The sequence below is a fragment of the Impatiens glandulifera genome, chromosome 1 (genome assembly GCF_907164915.1).
Source record: "Impatiens glandulifera chromosome 1, dImpGla2.1, whole genome shotgun sequence".
NCBI classification, from domain to species: Eukaryota; Viridiplantae; Streptophyta; class Magnoliopsida; order Ericales; family Balsaminaceae; genus Impatiens; species Impatiens glandulifera.
The window spans coordinates 69,941,023-69,966,967 of record NC_061862.1 but is presented as its reverse complement, the minus strand read 5'-3'; the positions used below and the strand labels follow the sequence as shown (position 1 = coordinate 69,966,967).

At 34.1% G+C, this 25,945-nt stretch overlaps 3 protein-coding genes across 4 annotated transcripts; 2 read left to right on the top strand and 1 right to left on the bottom strand.

The window, feature by feature from the left end:
- Positions 1 to 6,864: 6,864 nt before the first annotated feature.
- Positions 6,865 to 7,317, top strand: LOC124931518. Its single transcript, XM_047472003.1, has one exon. It carries the CDS (start codon positions 6,865 to 6,867, stop codon positions 7,315 to 7,317), a length of 453 nt encoding a protein of 150 aa, XP_047327959.1.
- Positions 7,318 to 17,345: 10,028 nt separating this feature from the next.
- On the top strand, positions 17,346 to 19,206 carry LOC124918844 (B-box zinc finger protein 18-like). Of its 2 annotated transcripts, XM_047458902.1 has the most exons (5): positions 17,347 to 17,582; positions 17,673 to 17,769; positions 17,868 to 17,983; positions 18,077 to 18,256; positions 19,032 to 19,206. In XM_047458902.1, exons 1-4 carry the CDS (start codon positions 17,490 to 17,492, stop codon positions 18,248 to 18,250), a joined length of 480 nt encoding a protein of 159 aa, XP_047314858.1. In that variant the 5' UTR covers positions 17,347 to 17,489; the 3' UTR covers positions 18,251 to 18,256; positions 19,032 to 19,206. The 2 variants fall into 2 exon arrangements, with proteins under 2 accessions (XP_047314859.1, XP_047314858.1); XM_047458903.1 differs by lacking the exon at positions 19,032 to 19,206 and having other exon boundaries at positions 17,346 to 17,582; positions 18,077 to 18,387.
- Positions 19,207 to 19,239: 33 nt separating this feature from the next.
- LOC124918842 (PHAF1 protein At3g51130) lies at positions 19,240 to 25,326 on the bottom strand. Its single transcript, XM_047458901.1, has 14 exons — positions 25,051 to 25,326; positions 24,628 to 24,710; positions 23,911 to 23,985; positions 22,931 to 22,998; positions 22,751 to 22,856; positions 22,584 to 22,644; positions 22,338 to 22,504; positions 21,879 to 21,941; positions 21,417 to 21,464; positions 20,865 to 20,978; positions 20,698 to 20,797; positions 20,544 to 20,620; positions 19,532 to 19,636; positions 19,240 to 19,449 (listed from the first exon to the last, which is right to left on the bottom strand). Exons 1-14 carry the CDS (start codon positions 25,145 to 25,147, stop codon positions 19,402 to 19,404), a joined length of 1,212 nt encoding a protein of 403 aa, XP_047314857.1. The 5' UTR covers positions 25,148 to 25,326; the 3' UTR covers positions 19,240 to 19,401.
- Positions 25,327 to 25,945: the final 619 nt, after the last annotated feature.

Here is a 25,945-nt window from a genome sequence, read left to right as displayed (position 1 = left end):
TTAATGTTAATCTTATTTCTTAATATTTTACACATCAATAAAATTACTCCAACAAATATAAATAATGGGTTCCTCAACATGAGCAGTCCAAATTTAGGTTAAATTTGTAGAAGTTTGGATTATAGATTATTCCATCTAAAGTAGGAAACACCTTAATCCACGCTGTGAAATTATGCCAACCTTCTTAATAATCCCATGAATGAATAATGATACTAATGATTCATTATCTATCGAAGTGGAGACTCACGAGGAAGGCCATGAGACAGCATAGAGTCTGGACTATGGCTATGCTCAGTCAAAATTAACTTTAACTTGATTTTGATCGAGTTGTAACCGAGCTCAAGCCGTCTCGTTCAATATTCGAGTCGAGTTCGAGCTCATATAATACTTGTTCGATGGTTTGTTAAGCTTTTTCGAACCAAATAATATATAATATGTTAATTTTATTCATTTTTAATATTAAAACCTAAAACAAACCTCTTTTTTAAATTTCAACTCACCCCAAATCCGACCTATTTGAAACAATTTATAAAAACACAAAAATATAATAACATAAGAAGACACAGATTTATAGTGGGCACTCAAAATGAGCTACGTCCATTTCAGTCATCACCTGATTTCACTATAAGGGAAAATGAATACAAAGTTTGTCTCACACTATTTATCTCTCTTAAATTATGTATTTTTATATAAAATCTTTAACAATAACATATTTATAAGACAAACATTAATACAGTAAAACATAAATAACTTTTGGTCAGGTCCAAGTCCAAACTCAATAAACTTTAATTAATTTTTAAGAGTTTATTATAAGTGTATGTTTTATAACTCAACAATTTTGCACTTGGAAACTAAATTCACCATCTCTCAACCGGTAGCGGCTCTCCATTAGGTGTCTTAACAAAGAAGGTTAATTGAAGTTACACATAACTTAAGTTTCTCGTTTGTCAGTTTTCGTTAGCATATCAGCTGGATTCTCACTCTCGAGAATTTTTTCACAAGATAACACTCTATCTTCTAAAGCTGATTGGATTAAATGATAACGAACATATATATGCTTCATCCTTTCATGATAAACCGGATTATCTACCAAATGAATAGAACTCTAACTATCGTATCACAGCACACTCACTCGTAGTCTTGATCCAAATCTCGTAAAAAGAGTTGCAACCACATCATCTCCTTGTCAGCCTATGTCACAGCAACATAGTCTGCATCGCAATTAGAAAGAACAACAATCTTCTGTAGTTTTAAAATTCAACTAATTGCAGTACCTCACAAAGTATTGATATAACATTTTGTGCTCTTCCTATTATCAACATCACAATCATTGGCAGTATCAACATATCATTCCAAACTCATATTAGACTTTTGAAAACACAAATCGAGACCAATACTTCCTCTTAAGTATCGTAGTATACACTTTACTGTTTCTCAATGTTGTCTACCCGGGTTGCTCATAAATCTACTAACAACTCACACTGGATGTGTTATGTCTAGTTGTGTATAAACCATCGCATAACTAATACAACCAATGACAGATGTATACGGAATGGTGACCATGTAATTATTCTCATCCTCTATTGAAGACGACTGAGTTTTAGATAATAGCTAAGGGGGTAATAACTGATTTTTTATCGTACAAGTTGAATTTGTTGAGAACTTTCTTTACATATCCTTCTCGTGAAAGTTTGATAACTTCTTTATTCAAAAAAATTATCATCCCAAAGATTTATTTTGCACCACCCAAATCTTTCATTGCAAATTTCTCAAACAACTCTTTTTTTTACTTGTTAATCTCATACAAACTTGTTTTAGACTCATCTTTCATCGTAGACTACCACTTAACTAATTCATCATATTATATTGTTTCCTCATAGCATTTAAGTTTGCCTTTATCTATCAACACGATGTATATCAGAGATGAGAACTACTCGACTGATTTTCATTTTCTTAAAAATCTTCTCAATTGTATAACCGGTGTTTGTTGACTTTTCTCTAGAGCTCTCAACGATTTCTTCTTCAACAACACATTAGTCTTCTTCGACAGTAAGTATATGTTCAACTGAAAAATCTCTCAAATCGACTGTACCATTCTATTCCATTTTTGAATCATCATTTGATGTTTCCAAATACAATCATTATAAAGAACATGTTCATTGAAGATATCGTTCCTGATAAGAATGATCTTTCGATTTTGATTATCCTATAAACGATAACAAACTCAATATCACCATAACCAATAAAAAACACTTATTAGACTTTAGATAAAGTTTGGTTCTACACATTCATTAATATGTACATATGATAAACAACCAAACACTTTCAAATAAGAAAAATTTACCTTTTTATGGCTCTAAACTTCTTCTGAAATTCTGAATTCAAGAGGAATAAAGGGTCATCTATTTATCAAGTAAGCAATAGTGTTAATAGCTTCTGCCCAAAAGGTTTTAGGTAGCCTAGTGTGCAATCTCATGCTTTTAGGACGCTTGTTCAATGTTCGATTTATCCGTTCAGCTACTCCATTCTCTTAAGGCGTTCGGGAAACAATGTTTATCAAAATGATCTCATTCACATCATAATACTCTTTAAAATTTGAATTGATGTACTCACATCTATTGTCGGATCTCAAACGCTTAACATTTTGATTTGTTTCATTTTCAACCAAAATCTTATATTTGTTGAAAACAACAAATACATATGACTTATTTTTCATAAAGTCGAATCATTTATAAACGTCACGTAGTAGTGTGATCCGTCAATAGAAGAAATATGTATAGGTCCCCAAAAATCAGTGTGTACCAACTTTATCCTCTCTTTCTTAAGCTCATTTCCAATCTTTAAGAAACTCACACATTTTTGTTTTCCAAAAATACAGTTTTAATAGAACTGATACTCAAGAGACTTCAATACTAGAATCTGAACGCTCTTCAATAGAATTTGCATCCCCTTTTTGCTCATATGGCCTAACCTACAATGCCATAACTTAGTGTTCTTTGAGTCATCAACAATAGTAGTAATTGTGTCTCTATATGTTGACGTCATATATAACGTTCTAGTTTTGTGACTTCGAGCAACAATTATTGCTCATTTAGTCACCTTCCACATACCCGTTTACATAACTAAAAATGTGACCTTCGTCATCATGTTTTGTAACAAAAATAAAGTTACACATTAAACTTGGAATATGTCTCACCTTACTAATCTTTTAAACAAAACTATTTGACATCTTCAATTTGATGTTCCCATGCCTACAATATTCAGTGATTCACCATCTACGAGATAAACTTTCCCACAATTTTCAGCCACATAGTTCTCATTAATTCTTTATGGGCAGTGTCTAGGAAAGACGCTCTCGAGTCCAAGACCAATGAGTGTATCGAACTATTAACTGACAGAAGCAACGCATCAATGACAATTTTTTTAAACTACGTTGACTGCGTCATTTTTTTCATCACCGTTTCTCTTCGGTGCTTTGCAGTTCCTCTTCAAGTGACCCTGCTTACCACAATTCTAACAGTTAAATGTTCGTCCACACTTGGATTTACTCCTCTTGTTCCTCGACATAGATAGATCTTACCTTGGTTAAAAGTTCTATCATTATATTTGCCCATATTTTCAACATTCAAAGCATAATTTTTGAATGTTTCTGTCACACCCAAAGTTTCATTTTAGACCGAGTAAAACTTCGGTCTTGGCAGAAACCAAAGGCCTAGGTCAAATCGGGGCCATGGCCGAGGTTATATCTATGTCACGACCGAGGGGGTCCGACCGAGGTTATATCTATGTCACGACCGAGGGGGTCCGACCGAGGTAAAATCTATGTCACGACCGAGAGGGTCCGACCGAAGGAAAATCTATGTCGCGACCGAAGGGGTACGACCGGGGAGTCCGACTGTTTATATTTTCCAGCGCTTTTTGTTTATGGCAAGCAGGTGACGAGGCCTTTTTATTATTATATTATTTAACCTAAGTGATGACAAGCAGGTGACCAGCCCTTTGTATTATTATATTATTATACTTAAGTGATGACAAGCAGGTGACCAGCCATCTTTGTTAGCCCATGCCTAAGACAACCAGGTGACCAGCCCTTTGTATTATTATATTATTATACTTAAGTGATGACAAGCAGGTGACCAGCCATTTTTGTTAGCCCATGCCTAAGACAACCAAGTGACCAGCCCTTTGTATTATTATATTATTATACTTAAGTGATGACAAGCAGGTGACCAGCCATCTTTGTTAGCCCATGCCTAAGACAACCAGGTGACCAGCCCTTTGTATTATTATATTATAATACTTAAGTAATGACAAGCACGTGACCAGTCATTTTTGTTATCCCATGCCTAAGACAAGCAGGTGACCAGCCCTTGTTATTATTATATTATTAAACCCAACAGGTGACAAGTAGGTGACCAGTCTTCTTTTAGTACTATATATAGGGCACCCCTTCCTTCATTATATTCTTTTCCACCATCTCTCTACTAAGAAACCAGAGGCACACTTTTAGAAGCAAGACCATAGTACCTTTAGGAGCAAGATCATAAACATAGCAGCAAGATCATCTTATAAGGCAAGCACTTTTCTCAACTCATCTTTAGAAACCCACACTTGTTTATATAATCTGTTTCTACAAAGTATATTCTGTTTTCAAAGGTATGATCTTTTTCAAAGGTAAGTTCTGTTTTTCCAAAAGTATAATACGTTTTTGTGGACCATGAGTTATGAACTAGATGGATTTGGGCAGAAGGCTAGCCAGGTTGAGCTCTGGTAGTCTGAAGCCAAAATATGTGCTGGGGGTTCTATTGGGACTGGACTTCTGGGACGAGCTCTAGAAGATCCTACCCACACAGACAAGTGTCTATTCAGGTTGTGGACTTTAGGGATAGACTCCGAAGAGTGCCCTTCCAACTATGTGCTCAACAGGATTCCTAACTTTCAGGATGTTTCTGTTCTAACCATTTTATAAACAGTTTTATAAAGGCAACACATCAATATCAGTCAGCTTTTACTTGTTTTTTTATATACTCTTCAAAATATGCTTGCTGGGTCTTTAGACTCACTATACTTGTGTGGTGTAGGTACACAACCACATCAGTCTGTTGATCCATGAAGGGAGGCTTGGAGGGTGTGTAGGGTGCAGGGGAGGCGTGTGTGTGGGAGGAGGGACAGGTGTATTTCAAGTGCTTTTAAGGTCTGGCACCTAATGACCCAACGTTTTATATTTCAAGTGCTTTTAAGGTCTGGCACTTAAAGACCAATGTTTTGTATTAAGGAACCAAGTTGTAAATATTTTTAAGGAAAAGGGCTTTGTTCTTTTTAAAGGGTCTGGTTTTGTAATGACAATCATAATTTTATAACTCTTCCGCAAATGTTTCTGTTTTCCACTTAAATATATATGTTTTTAATAATCCAGCACTCGGTCTAAGTAAAGCGAGAGTCAAGGTCGTTTACAGTTGGTATCAGAGCAATGGTTGCGAACCTTTGTACTTCCACACACATGCTCCTGCAACTTCAACTCCAAGGGCTCTCCTTCAGGTTATTAAGTGTTTAAATAATTTGTTAAACTGATATTAAGTGTATAGCTTTGTTTCCATTAGAAACATGAGAAGAGGAACAAGAGGAAACGCATCTGCCCCATCTGAAGAGAATGAGCAGAATAATGTTATGTCCGGTCTTATTGATGCCTTGCGGGATCAAAACCGGATCCAAAACGAGCAAATGAGGGATCATAACCGAATTCATAATGATCAGATGCGAGAAATGTTCCAAGCAAATGGGTCTTATCCGAATCATACTAACAACAACCACGAGGGAGGAAGCCAGCAACCAGCATACAAACACTTTATGAGCTTCAAACCATGCGACTTTAAGGGAAGTACGGATCCCATGGTGGCTGAAGAGTGGATACGTTCATTAGAAACAATATTCGAGTTTATGCAATGCAACAACTCGGATAGGCTGAGGTGTGCCACGTTCATGTTCAAAGACGATGCAAGAATCTGGTGGCAAGGAGCCAAGTCCACCCTCAATCTCGATACAGCAACCTAGGAAGAATTCAAAGCTGTGTTCTATGGCAAGTACTTTACCTTGAGCACCAGAAATAAGTTGACCAGGGAGTTCCTGGAAATTCGCCAAGGTGATCTAAGTGTGGCTGAGTACGTCAAGAAATTCGAACGGGGTAAGTATTTCGCGCCAATGATAACGGGAAGCAATGACATCGAGCTGAACCATTTTCCGGAGGGTCTTAATGCAACAATCGGTCGTGATGTGAGGCTGAGCAATACTGCAACAATGAGGGAAACGATCGATAGGGCGTTGATGGCAGAAAAGTATAGTCAAGACATTGTAAGGGAGGCGCAGACCAAACGATCTAGCTATCAAGAGAGGGATTCTCAAGGGTCGGCTTCAAAACGGCCCTATCAACAAAACTTTAATAATTAATCAAACCACCAGCAGTCCAGAAACATATAGAACCCTCAACATCAACAACATCAGCAACAACAACAGCAGCAGCAAAGAAGGACACCTTATTCCAGACCAGCAAACCAGGCCAACCTGCCGGCTTTCCCCTGCAATCTCTGTGGAATCATTCATACGGGGCCGTGTCTGCAAAGTTCTAATGTTTGTTTCTAGTGTAAAAAGGTGGGACATTACAAGCGAGACTGCCCACAATTAAGGAGGGTCATACCAGGCAGAGTCTACTCCATGAATCAAAAAGAAGTGAACCCAAACTCCACTATTATCATAGGTAACTTGCTGATTGCTAATAAGTTAGCCATTACCTTGATAGATACTGGGGCAACAAATTCTTTTATTTCTGCATTCTTTGTTCAACAAGTTGGCTTAAAACCAGTGGAGTCCATGGTTGTTTATAAAATATCTCTACCAGCTGGACCAGGTCTTAAAACTAATAGGTTTGTTAAAGATTGTGAAACCCAGCTTCAAAATCACAAGATGTTTGTAGATCTTGTGGTGGTGGAGATGTCGGGGTTTGATGTTATTTTAGGAATGGACTGGCTACTCCGTCATGAGGCACAAATTAATTGCAAAGATAAGTCTGTGACCCTAGTTGACCATGATGGGAAGGCCTTTCTGTTTCAAGCCCAACAGTTACCACAGATAGCGGTTCCAAGTGTGTTGGCTGCTGCTCATGTTAAGTTGAATGAGCAGCAACCAAAGTTAGAAGATATCTTGGTGGTAAGAGAGTATCCAGATGTGTTTCCAGCTAATGTTTTCGGGCTTCCACCAGTTAGAAAAGTAGAGTTCAGCATTGTGATCAAGGTTGGTAGTCTGCCAATCTCGAAAGCACCTTAACGTTTAGCACCCACCGAAATGAAAGAGTTGAAGGACCAGCTGGAAGATTATTTGAGCAAGGGGTTCATTCGCCCAAGTGTGTCCCCTTGGGGTGCACCAGTTCTGCTTGTGAAGAAGAAGGACGGGTCCAGGCGGTTATGCATTGATTATAGAGAGCTCAACAAGGTAACAATCAAGAATAAGTATCCTTTACCAAGGATCGACGACCTGTTCGACCAACTCAAAGGGGCTTCGGTCTTCTCCAAAATCGATCTAAGGTCCGACTATCATCAAATCCGGGTCAAGGAGGAAGACATAAAGAAGATAGCATTCAGAACTCGTTATGGGCACTATGAGTTCTTAGTGATGCCATTCGGGTTGACAAATGCACCAGCAGTTTTTATGGAGCTCATGAATAGGGTCTTCCACCCCTATTTAGATCAGTTTGTTGTGGTCTTCATTGATGACATCTTGATCTACTCTAAAACAGAAGAAGAGCACCATCAGCACTTGGCCTTAATTTTGTAGGTTTTATCTCATCATCATCTCTTTGCAAAACTAAGCAAGTGTGAGTTCTGGCTGAGGGAGATAACATTCTTGGGCCACATTGTTTCTGCCAGGGGCATTGAGGTTGATCCAACCAAAGTAGAAGCGGTGAAGGACTGTGCGACACCAGCAAGTGTGACTGAAATCAGAAGCTTTCTGGGTCTGGCTGGCTACTACAGAAGGTTCATCAAGGGCTTCTCCAAAATAGCTTTACCCCTTACAACCCTGACGCGCAAAGATGAAAAGTTTGTATGGTCCGAGCAATGTGCCAACAGCTTTGAAGTGCTGAAGAGAAGCTTGATATCCGCCCCTGTTCTTTCAATTCCAACCGAGGTAGGCAACTTTGTTGTGTGCACAGATGCTTCCAAGAACGGCTTAGGTGTTGTGCTAATGCAGGAAGGGAAGATTGTGGCGTATGCATCCAGACAATTAAAGATCCATGAGAGGAATTATCTAACTCACGGCCTGGAGTTAGCTGCTGTAGTGTTTGCTTTGAAGATATGGCGCCATTACCTCTATGGGGAAAGGTGCCAAATCTTCACAGATCATCAAAGTCTTCACCCAAAAAGATCTCAACATGAGGCAGAGGCGCTGGCTGGAACTCGTTAAAGACTACGACTGCGAAATAATCTATCAACTAGGGAAGGCCAACGTAGTAGCTGATGCACTTAGCCGAAAATCAATCACCCTCAATCAACTTACTGCTCAACCAAACCTGATCCTGGAGTTCGAGAGGCTGAATCTGGTGGTGTTGGAGCAGCATCAAGAGTGCATCCTGGCGACTTTAACATTAGTTCCGGACCTACTTGAAAGAATTCGGTTGGGGCAGGCGCAAGACCCACAACTGACCACATGGAGGCTAAGGGACGAGAAGAAAGGTACCTCTTTGTACTCAACTAAAAACGATCTGGTGTATCACAAAAGCAGGCTTTGGGTACCATCTGTGGACTCCTTAAGGCAAGAGGTTATGGCTGAGGCGCATTCAACACCCTACTCTGTCCATCCAGGAAGCACCAAAATGTTCAAGGACCTACAGACTTTATATTGGTGGCCAGGAATGAAGACCGGCATCATGAAATTTGTAAGTGAGTGCTTGACATGCCAGCAAGTGAAGATTGAGCACCAAAGACCAGCGGGGCTGCTATGTCCTTTGCCAATTCCAGTTTGGAAATGGGAAGACATTGCTATGGATTTCATAGTCGGCTTGCCCCAGACCGTGCGAAAGATGAATGCCATTTGGGTCATTGTGGACCGTCTCACCAAGTCAGCTCACTTTCTGCCAATTCGCACTACCTTTTCAATGACTCAATATGCTGAGTTGTATTTGCAAGAGATAGTCCGGCTGCATGGTATCCCAGCAAGGATAGTTTCTGACCGAGACCCACGTTTCACTTCTCATTTCTAAGAGAGTCTTCACAAGGGTCTTGGGACAAAACTATCCTTCATCACAGCTTTTCATCCTCAAACCGACGGCCAATCTGAGCGTGTGATCCAGACACTAAAGGACTTGTTGCGGGCCTGTCTTATTGACTATGGAGGCAATTGGGAACCCAGACTGCCTTTGATTGAATTCGCTTACAACAACAGTTTCCAATCTTCCATTGGAATGGCGCCCTTTGAAGCATTATATGGGAAGAAGTGCAGGACACCACTACATTGGGACGAGGTAGGCGAGAGGGTTATGATTAGGCCAGAAATTGTATCCAACACTGTGGCCATGGTGGGCAAGATTCGGGAGCGGCTGCTTGTAGCTCAAAGTAGGCAGAAGAGTTATGCTGATAAGAAGCGCCGGGATATAAGTTTTAGTAGGGGTGACCACGTTTTCTTAAAGGTCTCTCCTTGCAAAGGTATCATCAAGTTTGGGAAAAAGGGCAAGTTAACCCCAAGGTACATCGGCCCCTTTGAAATTCTGGAGGAAATAGGTGATGTGGCTTACAGACTTGCCCTGCCCCCAACCCTTGATACAGTTCACAACGTTTTTCATGTTTCCAATCTAAGGAAATACATTCCAAATCCGACCAATATCATCCATCATGATGTAATGCAATGGACACCAAACTTGACCTATGAAGAGGTCCCAACAGAAATAATTGCAAGGCAGATCCGAAGGCTGAGGAATAAAGAAATCAACATGGTGAAGGTACTCTGGAGCAACCATTCTGTTAATGAAGCCACTTGGGAAGTAGAAGAAGATATGCAACAGAAGTATCCCGATTTATTCGGTATGTTTTAATTTCGGGGTCGAAATTCTTTTAAGTAGGATCGAGCTGTCACACCCAAAATTTCATTTTAGACCGAGTAAAACTTCGGTCTTGGCAGAAACCAAAGGCCCAGGTCAAATCGGGGCCAGGGCCGAGGTTATATCTATGTCACGACCGAGGGGGTCCGACCGAGGTTATATCTATGTCACGACCGAGGGGGTCCGACCGAGGTAAAATCTATGTCACGACCGAGAGGGTCCGACCGAAGGAAAATCTATGTCGCGACCGAGGGGGTCCGACCGGGGAGTCCGACTGTTTATATTTTCCAGCGCTTTTTGTTTATGGCAAGCAGGTGACGAGGCCTTTTTATTATTATATTATTTAACCCAAGTGATGACAAGCAGGTGACCAACCCTTTGTATTATTATATTATTATACTTAAGTGATGACAAGCAGGTGACCAGCCATCTTTGTTAGCCCATGCCTAAGACAACCAGGTGACCAGCCCTTTGTATTATTATATTATTATACTTAAGTGATGACAAGCAGGTGACCAGCCATTTTTGTTAGCCCATGCCTAAGACAACCAGGTGACCAGCCCTTTGTATTATTATATTATTATACTTAAGTGATGACAAGCAGGTGACCAGCCATCTTTGTTAGCCCATGCCTAAGACAACCAGGTGACCAGCCCTTTGTATTATTATATTATAATACTTAAGTAATAACAAGCAGGTGACCAGCCATTTTTGTTAGCCCATGCCTAAGACAAGCAGGTGACCAGCCCTTGTTATTATTATATTATTAAACCCAACAGGTGACAAGTAGGTGACCAGTCTTCTTTTAGTACTATATATAGGGCACCCCTTCCTTCATTATATTCTTTTCCACCATCTCTCTACTAAGAAACCAGAGGCACACTTTTAGAAGCAAGACCATAGTACCTTTAGGAGCAAGATCATAAACATAGCAGCAAGATCATCTTATAAGGCAATCACTTTTCTCAACTCATCTTTAGAAACCCACACTTGTTTATATAATCTGTTTCTACAAAGTATATTCTGTTTTCAAATGTATGATCTGTTTCAAAGGTAAGTTCTGTTTTTCCAAAAGTATAATACGTTTTTGTGGACCATGAGTTATGAACTGGATGGATTTGGGCAGAAGGCTAGCCAGGTTGAGCTCTGGTAGTCTGAAGCCAAAATATGTGCTGGGGGTTCTATTGGGACTAGACTTTTGGGACGAGCTCTAGAAGATCCTACCCACACAGACAAGTGTCTATTCAGGTTGTGGACTTTAGGGATAGACTCTGAAGAGTGCCCTTCCAACTATGTGCTCAACAGGATTCCTAACTTTCAGGATCAGCTCTGAAACGTAAAGGGCCAGTATATGCTCAAGGATGTTTCTGTTCTAACCATTTTATAAACAGTTTTGCAAAGGCAACACATCAATATCAGTCAGCTTTTACTTATTTTTTTTATATACTCTTCAAAATATGCTTGCTGGGTCTTTAGACTCACTATACTTGTGTGGTGTAGGTACACAACCACATCAGTCTGTTGATCCATGAAGGGAGGCTTGGAGGGTGTGTAGGGTGCAGGGGAGGCGTGTGTGTGGGAGGAGGGACAGGTGTATTTCAAGTGCTTTTAAGGTCTGGCACTTAATGACCCAACGTTTTATATTTCAAGTGCTTTTAAGGTCTGGCACTTAAAGACTAATGTTTTGTATTAAGGAACCAAGTTGTAATTATTTTTAAGGAAAAGGGCCTTGTTGTTTTTAAAGGGTCTGGTTTTGTAATGACAATCATAATTTTATAACTCTTCCGCAAATGTTTCTGTTTTCCACTTAAATATATATGTTTTTAAAAATCCAGCACTCGGTCTAAGTAAAGTAGGAGTCAAGGTCGTTTACAGTTTCACTATAATCAATAGTACATACTTCTTCAGCAAGATTACGATCTCTAACTTCAATAAATCTCAATTTAGCATTTCCAACTGAATTATTAATTGATGCTCTCATAGGTTTCCAGCTATTTGGTAGATATGCTAACAAAATCAGGGCACTAACTTCATTTCAAAATCAATCTCAACATATATCAATTGATTCATAATTGTATTAAATTCATTCGAATGAGTAGTGGGAGACGTATCATCAAACATTTTAAATTAAAAAAACATTTTCAATAAATATATCTTGTTATTAGCAGATGGTTTCTCATACATATCAGAAAGAATTTTCATCAGACCAATGGTGATCTTCTCATTTGCTATGTTGTGAGCAACCGTCTTGACTAGCATCAATCAGACAACTCGCAAAACTTGTCTATCAAGGATTGTCCATTCAACTTCATTCATCTCCTCTAGTTTCTCACTCAAAAGAACATGAAGTTTCTTTCCGTAGAGATAATCTTCAATCTGCATCCTCTAGAATGTTTAATTTGTTCCATTGAATCTTCTAATGCAATTTCTTATATTGTTCTCTTTTATCATCGTTTCAAATGTTCCGATCTAGCCTAGCAGCTCTAATGTCAATTATTAGGATTTGGGTGTCCAAAATTTGACATTTTTAAAACGATCTGTAAAAATGTATGAAGATAATAACACAAGAAGACGCATATTTATAGTGGTTCACTCAAAATGAGTCACGTCTACTTCAGTTGTCAACTGATTTTACTATAGAAAAAAAAATAATACAAAGTTTTGTCTTATATTCTTTATCTCTTTAAAATTATGTCTTTTCTTGTAAAATTCTTAATAATAACATATTTTAATATTTTAGGTTAAACATTAATGAAATAAAACTTAAATAACTTTTTGGTGAATTCTATTATTAATTCTTTAGTTTTAAGGTGCTTAAGAGAGGGGATGTGACCTTATTAATTATTCTACCTCCGCAGTATCTAAAATCCCTGAAAAAAATTCCGTTGTTTTCTCTTCTCCTTGAGAATCCTTATAATTGTTTGAAGTTTGATACATGGATTAATTAAGTTGAATTTTGGCCGAGTTATGTTAAATAAATTACCACCAAAAAAAATTAAGATAAAGGTTTTGCCGACATAGGATATTTTACTATAATAATTATTTAAGTAAGGGATGTTTGTATTTAATCCAATTTCGGATTGTGCACAATGCACATGGGTGGGCTGTCTTTATAATTGTATTTGAATATTTGTTTATTGAATTTAAAATTTGGCCTTATCCATTTTGTAAAATATATTATTTTTGGATGTTAGGTTTTGTTTGATAACCATTTCAATACACATGCACATATCACATACGCACTATGTCAAATCATTGTAAAGAATTAATTAATTAAATGAAATGCTAATTTATAATTATTTGAAATTGAAATTTAGTTTATTTTTATGAAATGCATTAGGTGCTGGTCGTCTCAAAGATAAAGGAGATGTGTATAAACAAATTGATTCCATATCATATATTTCATCTATCAAGTGATTTTAGTGATAGATTAATTGTTAGGTAAACTAGAAAGTCTGTATTTTACCAACGACTTCAAGGGTATTAACGAATAATTTAACTTAAATATTTTAAAAAAATTAATTTTATTTATCAAATACAATTTAAATTTAATAACTTTTAAATAGACTAAAATAACCCACTATATATAAAAAATTTAATAACTTTCAAACAAGTTATATGTATAAAGTAAATCAACAAAATCGACAGAACAAGACTAAACCGATTAAATCAAATCAAGAAATTCAAATCGAATGCCAATGATTTCTAGTCCCTTAATCTACCCGAGCAATTCAAACTGCACTATCAGCTGGACCAATGATGTTAAAATTGAGATTGAAACCTTAAACCACAACCTAACCAATTAAGTCAAGATCTAACCATTAAATCATAAGAAATATTTAATAAATAAGTAATAATAATAATTCAAGAACACAAGATACTTCAAATACAATTTTAAAGTTATATTTTTCATGTTACTAAGAATCATTTGACTTTCCAAAGCTATTCCAAATTCCCACAATTTACCTTCTTAACAATATATTTTTTAATTAAAATAAATTAAATTACAAAAATAAAATTGAAACAACTAAATACAAATCTAAGTGTTAAATAATATAACATATTTAAAATAATTAAAATTCTAATGAAGAAAATTGAACAATCTTGTAATTTCTTCAAGGTGACTCCAAAGATCCGTAACAATGAGGGATGACGTAGAGTAAATCGAAAAAATCATTTAAACGGTGTCAAAAGAATCTCTATCAAATATTATGAGCGGTAATAAAAATTGTTCTTGACCAAGGGTTGGTAATCAACCTCGGAAAAAGTTATTTCAAATGATGACGGGTCATTTACATATACGGTCAAAAACGTTAGAAACCAAATAATGGGAAGATACATGTAAGAGGCTTCCAACTGAAAGGTCCGTTTAAGTGACTCTTCATTAGAAAAATAAAAACAACTCTAGATCCGGTAATTTTATCTCCTTTGTGCTTGAAAGTGACGAACATGGACTCGAGAAATGATCATAAAGACAATCGTAGGGTATGAACAACAAACGACCCACCAATTGTTGATAATGTTATTTAGATTATAAAAAAATATAAATGAAAAATCTGATCCGACTAAACAAGATGCTGAATCGAACAAAACATAACACTAACTCAAATCTGAATTGTAAAAATAAAACGAGACACCCTCCAATGCTAAAATAATCATAAAATAAAAAGACTTTTCAACTGTTTAAGATTTTTTGTTAAGAGAAATCTTATGCTAATTTATCAATATTCATTATATATTACTCAACTTTTAATTTATTATGAGCCCAAACGATGAATTCATTAAGTGTTGAAATTTTAAATTAATTCGAAAATGTGAATTTGGATAAATAAATTAAATGTAATTTAATTCAAATAAATATAAATTAATACCAAATTCAAATTTAAATTTTTGGTGAAATTTAATGTTGGATAAGATCGAATGCGAAGAGTTTTGAAATGTCAAGAGTCTAGGAATGACAATCGTTTGATGAATTATCGGTCGTTGGATTGATAAATGTATTTATTATGATGGTTTAATTTTCAGCTATAAATATCCTCTCATGTTCGAACTCTTTGTATGTCTTATATCTCTTATTCACTCATTTAATTATCTCTTTAGAATTCGAGATATTTTTTTTGTTTTTTTGAGTGTTTTCGAATTCTTCACTTAATCGAGTGTTCTTTGAGTTCTTGACTCGTTGTATTTCCATTGAAACCCGGTGATTGATTCGTGTAATTTGTCAATTTCGTTACGTTGTGATTTCGACGCTGAATCATTACTAGATTTGTTGTACTCTAAGAGATAGTCATCTGTGATAAACTCCAACACAAGTGAGATAGTAGAACTGTTTTAAGGGAAATGTGTTAAGCACATGACTCGAATCAACATTGTATTCCGGTGATTTAATGCTTTGTATATTGTATTTTATTTAATTTTCTTTGTAATATCGTTCTATTATATATAGACCTTCCTAAACAGGTGTATTTTAGGGCTAGCTTTACCAAAAGCCTCATCTTACACTTTCTAGATTATATGTGCAAACAGAGGGTTAATGGATTTATAAAATCGTGGATCTTGTTCTTGTTTGCATGCAAAAAGATCAGCTTTTGACAATAAATTCATTTCGGGTTCTAAACCGCAAACTCATCCATCCCTAGAAAATACTTTGAGTTTCTTATTTCTTTTGTATAAAATTGGGTTCTTAATGTGTAAGTAAGCTCATTTATGAAAGCTAAGTCATAAAATTATGCTTCCTTCCATAAAATTAATAATTTATATCTTTCAATTTTAAATAAATTTTTATTTTATAGTAATGATAATTTTAAAGAAAAAAATAACTTTTATAAAAATACATATAATAGTAATAGAGAAATGTCACAAAATTTTATCACTTCATCTTTTATTATTTTTCTAATTAATAATATAATGACAGTCATATATTCTTTTAAATTTCTTCACTCTATTACTCATCATAATAATATATAATGATAAAATACCTTTTTTTTTAAATAAAATATAATTTATACTTTTATTAATAAATTAAATAATATATGACTATAGTAAATTTAAAAAAACATGAATAAAAAAATGTTATTAAAAAAGAAAAAGGAGAAAGAGAAGAGGCGTGAAGGATGAAGCAACGAGGAACAGAGAGGAAAAATGTTGGGAAATGGGGCCCACATAGGTACGAAAATTGATGGCTGAGAATAATTGTGACAGAGCTTTCATGTCGGGTCAGCATTGTCCTTTTCAAATCGTGTGGCCAGGATCATTTTCTCTCTCCAAATATCTTCATTAAAATACACGCCCTTTCTCTCCAACCGCTTTAGCTTACTTTTATGCATGCTTTGTTATATTTGGCAAATTATAACTTAAATTACTTCTTAAATTAATTAATTATTGGATTCTCTTTATATTCAATCTAATTATTTATGTACAAGTTGGTATTAAAATATAATTTTTTTATTGTTCAAAATTTTTGTATTATTAAAAAGTTTCAGGAGGTTGAGTGAGGGTAGCCTCATTCAAAACCCATCATAAATATCAACCTATACAAAATGTACGACTAACGTGGTTTTAATTTAGAAGCAGATTATTATTATTATTATTATTATTATTATTATTATTATTATTATAATAAAGCTTAATCATTTATTTTAATATAAGGCCGTGTTTAAATATGATTGAGACAAACTGTTTAATTAATACAATAATCAATAAGAGTTATTAATTATTTTTATATGATTAATCGTATTTGTAAATCCGAAGAGAAAAAAAATGCTGATGATTTTGTGAAATTTTCTTGATAAGAAAAACCTAGGTTGGTTAAGCATTGGAATGCACTTTTTAGGTCTTATTCGAGTCAAAAAAGATTATTTGTTCTCTTTCCAGGAAGGAGCAAAATATTTTAAAAAATAATAATATAAAAAAAAAATATGACTATTTTGCTCTTTATTGTAACATAGATCCCATAATCTTTTCTATATTCAATGACCAAAATAAAAAATAAACATAAAAATAAATAATTTGGATCCGAATAAATTTTATTAATATATAATAATAAAATTAAAAAATAGAATGTCTTTTATTATTTTAGTTAATGGATCGACGAAGACGAAGAAAAGTGTATTAAATTTATTCCCAACAAAAAAAAATGTTAAATCAATACGGACAACAAATTGTATAATTATATTATTTTAACAAAAACTAATAAATAATGATTGAAAATTGATAATAATTATTTAAGACAAGTTGGGAGATGGAAATTGGAATCCGATACATGTCTTCTTCATCATCGTCTAAACTCGAATGTCATCGTCTCTGAAGGTCCCCCTCAATCTCCGCCCCCGCATGACCAGTAGCACACTCTAATCATCAATCAATCGCCTTTATTGATCCGGATTTTAAACCTATAATCTGATCGAATATGCGGTCGCTTTGTGATTCATGCGAAAGCGCGGCGGCGATTCTCTTCTGCGCCGCCGATGAGGCCGCCCTTTGCCGAGATTGCGACGACAAGGTTATATTCTATTTTATTCTATTCTATTTCGATCTATTCTATTATGTTTATTATTTATATATTGAAAGAAAGAAATAATACTTTGAACAGATCCATACATGTAATAAGCTTGCAAGTCGGCATATTAGAGTCGGACTTGCAGGTCCTTCCAACGTTCCTCTTTGTGATATTTGTGAAAATGCTCCTGGTATAAACAAAACCCATTTCTTTTTTTATATTATTATTAATTAATTAGTTTCAATTTTATAACTTCAAAATTAAAATTAATATATATATTATCTGCAGCATTCTTTTACTGTGAAGTAGATGGGAGTTCGTTGTGTTTGCAATGTGATACGGTGGTTCACGTCGGTGGTAAAAGAACTCATCGGCGATATCTAGTGCTTAGACAGAGAATTGAGGTTTTTTATTTTTATTTTTTAATAATTATTGGTGGGGAAAAGAAAAAAAAAAAAAAAAAGTTAACCAATTTTGGATTGTATTTTAATTTGCAGTTTCCAGGAGATAAAGTGAGAATGGAGGAAGAACAACAGGAAGGAATTAAAACTGAAACAGCAGCAGCTAAGTCGATGGTGGTTAGATCAAACAATAATAATAATAATAATATGATTGATCTGAATATGAAGCCGAATCGAATTCCTGGAATAAATGAGAAACATCTTCAATGAAATCAGGTTAGGCTGTTTATGATCCTTAATTTGATTGATGAGACATGTATTATTTACCTTGGATTCCTAGGTTATGAAATTATACTCTGGATAACACTATAGTAATAATAATAATGATGATGTCTAGAAATTGATTATGCTTGCTTGGTGTTGGCCTATCTAAGTATTTTATTTTTTATTTTAATTAAAATTAATAACTTTTAATTGGTGGAATTGATGTAATATTTTTTTATATTTATTAAAAAAAATGGTATTGGTTAAGAAATGAATAACTGTTGTGTTCTGTAAATGAATTATACCTAAAATTTATTTTGAAATACAAATAACTATATTTATTATAGTTTAATGGTTGAAAATTTAATTATTAAGAGAAATATTTAATTTTTATGTATATATTTTAAATTTTAACAATTTTATTGAGATTGAGATAAACCCACCAATTGAATTATTGAGATCAATTTCACAATTTTATAAATAATCAAATGTTAAAATGTTCTAACATCAAATGTATATAGAAGAAAAAAGATAACCCATTTATTGTTTTCAAATAGGTTATTTGAATCCATAATGTTATTGCCATTTGTCGTGTGAACGTGTTTTCAAATAGGCTCATTTTACAAACTTCAAATAGGCTCATTTTACAAACGTTTGACGGGTTCTTGTTGGAATCGAATCACAACTACAAATTTATTTAAAAAATCATCAATTTGCTTTTAATGATGAAGGAAATTAGGGTGAAATCTCCATCAATCAACAACCATATTTTATTTTCTTGAAACAGGATGTCTAGACTTGGACATCAATTCACAGGATAAAAAGACCAAGGCAAAGACAGTACAAAGATGCAGGTTGAATGGAAATTGTAGCTAATGCTTTCATTTTTAAACCTTGGTTTGGTGGGCTTCTATGTATAATTAATTCCTCATGTTGTAAACATCTTGCATTTACTGGAAATAAGAATGATTGTTTTGGATCATATACTTTACAAGTAATTTCAGAAAGACATGTTATTTATTTAGAAATAAATAAATCCATGTTGCAGGAGTCAACTGTACAAAGGGTGAAATGTAGCATTCTACAACTTCATCATACTATGCGTGGGTTGTTTCCAAGTTTATGTGAAGAGAAGAGGATGATGATGAATACTTTGATTATGACTGGAACAGGGTCAAGGTTGCAATATAACCATTCTTCATAACCTACCATAGAACATAAATGAAAATAAGAATTCTCTTTTTATTCTTTGGAGAATAGTAAGTTCATTGAAAACTAATAACTTACCTCAAATGCCACATCCTGATAACCATAGACAAAAGTAGAGCCAAAAGGATTGCTGGCGGATCCTTGTGTTTGTATAGCTGCACGGCCACAGTCTCCCAGAATGTCCTAATAAAATGTTCACATAATTCGGTGACCATTTTGCTTTACAATATGAAAGAATTTTATCTAATATTCGATTCTCACTAAAAGTGCCCCAAATTGAGGTGAGGTGCATAACTAATAGGGAATCGTGTTAACTTCCTAAATTCACAACAAGAAAGTACATAACCACACAATATTTTGCTTTTTCTACTCTAGGAAAGAAGATAATAATAAAATCTAATTTATGTAGGCTGTAATACTAGCTTTAGAAGCACTATTGCGAATTGCAAAAGTTAAAATTGAATTATAGAGTAATTTGTGTTGTTTCGGTTGATATGGCTAGCACAATTACCCACTTCAACTGAGGGCATATTTAGTGAAAATCGATCTTTAGACTTTTGATCTTTTAGGCAAGACTCTTTCTACGAGCTATCTTAATGAGTTGACAAACACATCATTTTCTAAATCATTATCTAAGTTACTATATAATTTTTTGCTTAATTTGGTACAGGAATTTTTTTTTTGAACATATATTAGTCTATTTTTTAAAATCACTTTTATTTTTTTAATAAGTGTAGATATATCCAAATGATCAGCATGAAGTTTTTTATATCAAAACATCTCAATTGTCATTAATTTCATGTTCCATTTCCTAAAATGCAGATAATTGTTCACTTATTCACATCAAAGTCAAACAAGAGCCTACTTGGAAATACCTATTTGTCACAATATATGTAACAAATCCCATAGAAAAATTGCCAAAAGTTAAAATTTAAAAATGATTTTTTATTTTTTCGTTTTGGTAAAAGATTTTTTCTGGATGATGATCTAAATTATAGTGTGATTCTTTTATTCCAGAGATTTTTTTTTTCCTTTACTATATGATGAGACAGATTATTTTCAAATGTAGATTTTTCCAGAAGATATTTACCTTGACTTGCTCCCATTTTGTGCTTGAAGTAATGCAGTTCTTTGAAGTTTTTCCTTCAGGATTGCATGAACCATCAACTGCAAGAAAAAACCAAGATAAAGCTTGCTAGTTTCCCAACCTAACAGTAAACATTTATCGATAGAAAGAAACTTACAATCCGAACTATGGAGAATGAAATTGCATTTCATGTAAGTATTAAAATCCGCATGCCCTGGATAGTTAGTATGCAATACAAACTTCTTGATCTTGTGGGTCTGCAAATAAAATCGCAAATTAGTTTCCTTTGAAAGGAATACTGTTTTATAAAATTAAAGACATCACCTGTCCATCAAACAATATATCCAAGCCGCGGCTGAAATAATTGTAGAAATAGTCGGCACAAAGGGTAGTCCTTGGACGAGGATCAGTGGAAGAATGAATCACCATCTGGTCTACCTGTATACATCAAAAGTTATGTCTTTCAATGTTTGTTATGAACCCTCTAAAAGAGCATTATTAGTGCATCTTCACAAGTCCAAAGGAAAACCTTCATATTTGTTGTGAAAATGGGGAATTAAGAAAAAAGGAAATAGAGCTTGTTTGATGCAATTAATCTCTTTCCCATCATCAACCAAAATACAAAATTACCCTTTATTTTTTATAACATTTTAAATATTAAATACAAGAAGATTTTAGACATTCAACCCAAATATTCCACTTTTTCATCCCATATCAAACAAGCCCTGTTGTTTTTGTTTATGTATCTAGAATTGGAAATGAGATTTAGTCACTAGAAAATTCATATATTTAATTATGATTTGTATTTGAAACGGATCCATATACAGAAACAATAAGTGTTTCCAAATGGGACGCGCCACAGTTATGAAGACGCACCTGTTTCTGATGAATCCCACAAGGGCGACCTAACTCGGTCCATACATCCTGTATTAAAGCAAAAATTAAGTTGATATACACATAGCTGATAAGACTCTCCTCTAAGATAAGGTCATGTTTAAAGAATTTCAGCAAAAATTTGGATTTTGGAAATTTATCATATCTTCACCTTTCCACTAGAAATTTATTTACTCTATCATTTGCATCACTTCTCTTATCGGATAAACTACGACGGTAGGAAATGAGTCATTCTGAGTTGTACCTTTACACCAATGATTCTTAATGTTTTTTGAGTTTTTTTTTAACTTCAAAACAAAGTCATGAAACTAGCAGTTACAAGGTTGATCGTCGATTTCTATTATAGGAGATGCGACTTTAGCGTTGACTATGGTTATGACGAAGTTATCATTTAAATGATGGTTCACTTCACGCATAGTAATATAGCAGAGAGAAATTCCCTACCTGTGGTGATGCACCAAATGGAAGATGCTGTCCACCAACAGTAAACCGTAATTCATTCCCAAGCTGGAATCACAGAAAAAAGGTTCAGGGTATGCATTCAAAATACAGCATATTTCTATAATATGAAAGTATCCCCAAAACAAGCAACTTGCTATTCATATATCGATTAAATATTCATGGATTAAATTTACATCTAAACAATGTATAAATTGACAACATACTGCTTAGTTTGAAGATCAAGATCAAGTTCCCAAATGATGTGGGATAAAACTCAGGAGAAAAAGAATAAACAACACATCCTCCTCAAAGCTGAACCAAAAGGAGAACTAACCTTGTAGACCAAAAGTCTCAGGTATGATTCCCACTAGGAACGTTCTGATTAAAAAGGGATCATGACTACAGGGGTCGTACTAGCCAACCTTGGGACACAAAGAAAAAAAGAAAGAAGAGTGAACTAACCATAACATGTACTTCTTCCATGTAAAGACTGCCTGCAGGCTGCAGAGGAACAGAAGCCTTGTCCATTAAGGAGCCTACTCCAACTTTGCTGCCTGCAGAGCTATCATAAATAGATACACGGCACGTAACTGGAGTAGTGCCATCAGGAAATTCCAACGGTAGTTCAGCTATAATAAAAGCAAAGAGATCAATAAGTATAGGGTAGACTTATAATTCTCATAAGAAGGATCAACTCAAATCAATTACCTTCTCCGCTAAGACAGCAACCCATATATTGGGTAGGAATAGGAAAGGCAAATGATAACCCCTGAAATAAAAGACATTAGCATCTGGAAGCAGGAAATCTCAGTCTTCCATTTTGCATTGATTAAGAAAACAACTACCCAAAAGGTATATGAGATAAATGTACATACAGGATAAAAAAGCGTATAAATGCCTCTATCATTGTCATACATTCCAGGAAACGTGGGTCCGAAAAGAGCATAAACGGCTACAAAGGTTGCCAGAGTTGACGGCCCCCTGAAGTACAAATGGAATTTAAGATTAAGAAATAAATGCAAAATGTAAAGTACCAAAAATAGTTATTAACTTACCCAATGAGAGAAGAGGCGTATCGCATTTGTAATCGTTTGACATCAAATACTTCAATTAAGCGTAACCTCTGAGAAAGGAAGATATAATAGTTATCAATACCATACTCCCCAGAAGGATATCTACTAGGCATCTCGTTTCTAAGCAAATGCTGAAGATTAACTTTTTGATATGCTTTCCAAATTTAATAAAATGATCCATCTTATCTAATACTACTGTTGAGGTATATTCACTGTAAATAATGCCATTCATATTATATTGGAAATAAAAGGGAATATATATACATGAACTTTCTCAAAGGGAATATACCCGCAAATTCTTTAAATAGGTGAAACATTACACAGCTGTTAGAATTTCTCTTTTTCAGTTAATGAACTATTGTGAAATGTTGTACCCATTTAAAGAAGTTAATGTGTATATTCGTCTATTTATGCATTCATGAGTATATTTGCCGCTTTTAGGAAAGTTCATGTCTAAATATACCCATTTTCCAATTATACACATATCTCATGAACTTCTCTAGGCAGATTTCCCTTACACACGTATGAGAACATATCTATAGTCTCAAGACTTATGATAGAGAACAGAAAAAATATTGACAAGAAATTGTAAGGAATGATGTGTCATCTTTAAAATGGATTGAAAATTTAATAGGAGAGAATTTTCAGATTTTCAATCAACTTAAAAGATGACACGTCATTCCCTACAATTTCTTGTCAATATTTTTCTCGCTCTCCATCATTTCTCTAGTCTCAAATAGATTTACAAAATGGTATTGAGTAAAAACGCAATCCTGTGTAAATTAAGATGATTCTAGTCATATATTTCATGTGCAACCCTATTATAAACATGAAAATCAAGATGCACAAAAGGATATCAGAATCAAAACATTCAAATAAAATATCTGAATTCTTCTACTATAGGAATAAAATTGAAATTCTAAGTAGTAAGTACTAAATCTAAGCTATGAATGAGGGGGTACCTGTGACCAAGGATCAAAACGAAGATGAAAGCCGTGGTCTGGGAAGCTTAAAACTATATCGAGCTTTAAAGGCTCCTGTTGAATGAAACCAAGGTAATCAAACGGACAGCATGTCTTGAAAAAATAACAAGAAAAAACAGTGGAAGAATGCTACAAGTCACAATATCATCCATATTTACAATTACACGAGTATAATCTATAAAAAGAGATATGATAAAAGAATACAACAAGCAGAAAGGAATCAATTGCCATTGTTTATTTAGCACCATAGTTTTTGATACTTGGATGATGGCTCCAGACAATTTCTCTAGTATCTATTCCCATTTTCTGACCTTCTAGTATAAAAAATGGGGTGTTATTTATATATTAAAGTAGGTAATAAGGTGGCTTCAAACATGGAAATAAAGGTATCTGTGTCAAGAAATTTCTCTTAGACAAGATATGGTTTAATGGCAAGTTGGGAGATTCTTGATTTCCAACTCTTGTTTACTATTTGTTAAATAAATAATAAAAGTAACTCAACTATTAATTCACTGCTGATCTCTCAATTTAGATACAAGAGATTTCAACGAATATGACTAAATTCAGTTCCTTAAGAGGTTATCTCTAGAAGTTTCAAAAGTGAAAGGTAATGTAATGTTTTCTAATAGCAAAAGGGTTTCATAAGAAATCAAATAATCCAAAGAAACTAAGTGCAACAGGTGGTTAGCCTCAAACCTCGTCTAGATATTTCATATGAACAACATCATAGATGTTAGGTTGTTGCTCAATCTGAGCAAAAGCTTCAGATATCGGCATTCCTGAAACAAATAACAAGCAAAAGCAGATTAAAAATCAACAGAGCATAATCAAGTTAACTGATCATACTTAAAGTAACAGAATTCCTATTTTTCATTGTATGAATCATCGACAAAGCTTCTTTTCCCAATTAAACTCAATAATAATCAAACATCATCTGTAGAAAGCCCCGATGATACCTAGATATCATTCTACCGATGAAATCTCCACCTAGTAATATGGAATTTTGACATCAACCCTCTGTAATTCTCTAATTCAATAATCAGGCAAATACCAAAATCAACATCGATTTTAAATCCCTACTATATTACTCAAAAAACCCAATGATCTATATATACATACCTAGGGAAAAAGGTCCAATTCCGAAACCGGGACGAAGATCCAATACGATGGCACCCATGGCCATGCCCTCGCACCTACGTCGGGGTTTTTGCAACATATCTTCTCCGTTCTGGTTTCGTCGTCAGTCGCCGTATTATCTACGAATTCTTCGGATGCTGATTGTTTCTTATACGACTTCAAATCCGATTTACGAATTCTTCTTCTTCTGATGATTGTTTCTTATACGACTGCGAATCCAACAAACGATCTCTTACGAAAAACGTTACCCTCTTCTCCTGTAAAACCTTTTTTATATGCGATTCAAGCTAAATGATTTCAATTATTTTATGAATCAAGATACTCTTTTTATTAATTTATTTTTAACTTTTTTCATTTTATTTGTATTTATAATATTTTATTTATTTATTAACAGCTGTTTAGGTACTTTTTGTTATTTTACCAAATTTATTTATAAAATTTTAATATTTTATTCTTAATTCTTTTTATTTAAAATATTTTAATAACTTATTTTTCTTATTCAAATAACAGCTCATCCAAATTTAAATTAAATCAAAAAATTAATACATTAATTATTAAGTTTAAATTTATTTTATTATATTTTCTTATTAGTTAGTTTTAAATTATTTTTTATTAATTAACTTTTCAATTATTTTTTATTAATATAAATAATTTAAAATTATATATATTATTATTATTATATATATATATATACATAATTTATATAATTTTAAAATATATTTATTAATTTATAATTTACAAAATTTAATAATAAAATGTGAGCACAAATTTAGTTATAATTTATAGTAAAATACCTTCATTTTTATAAATATAAAAATAATAATTGAGTTGGTATTTTTATAAAAGAGTCAAAGACTACCTAGTAACACTGGATCCT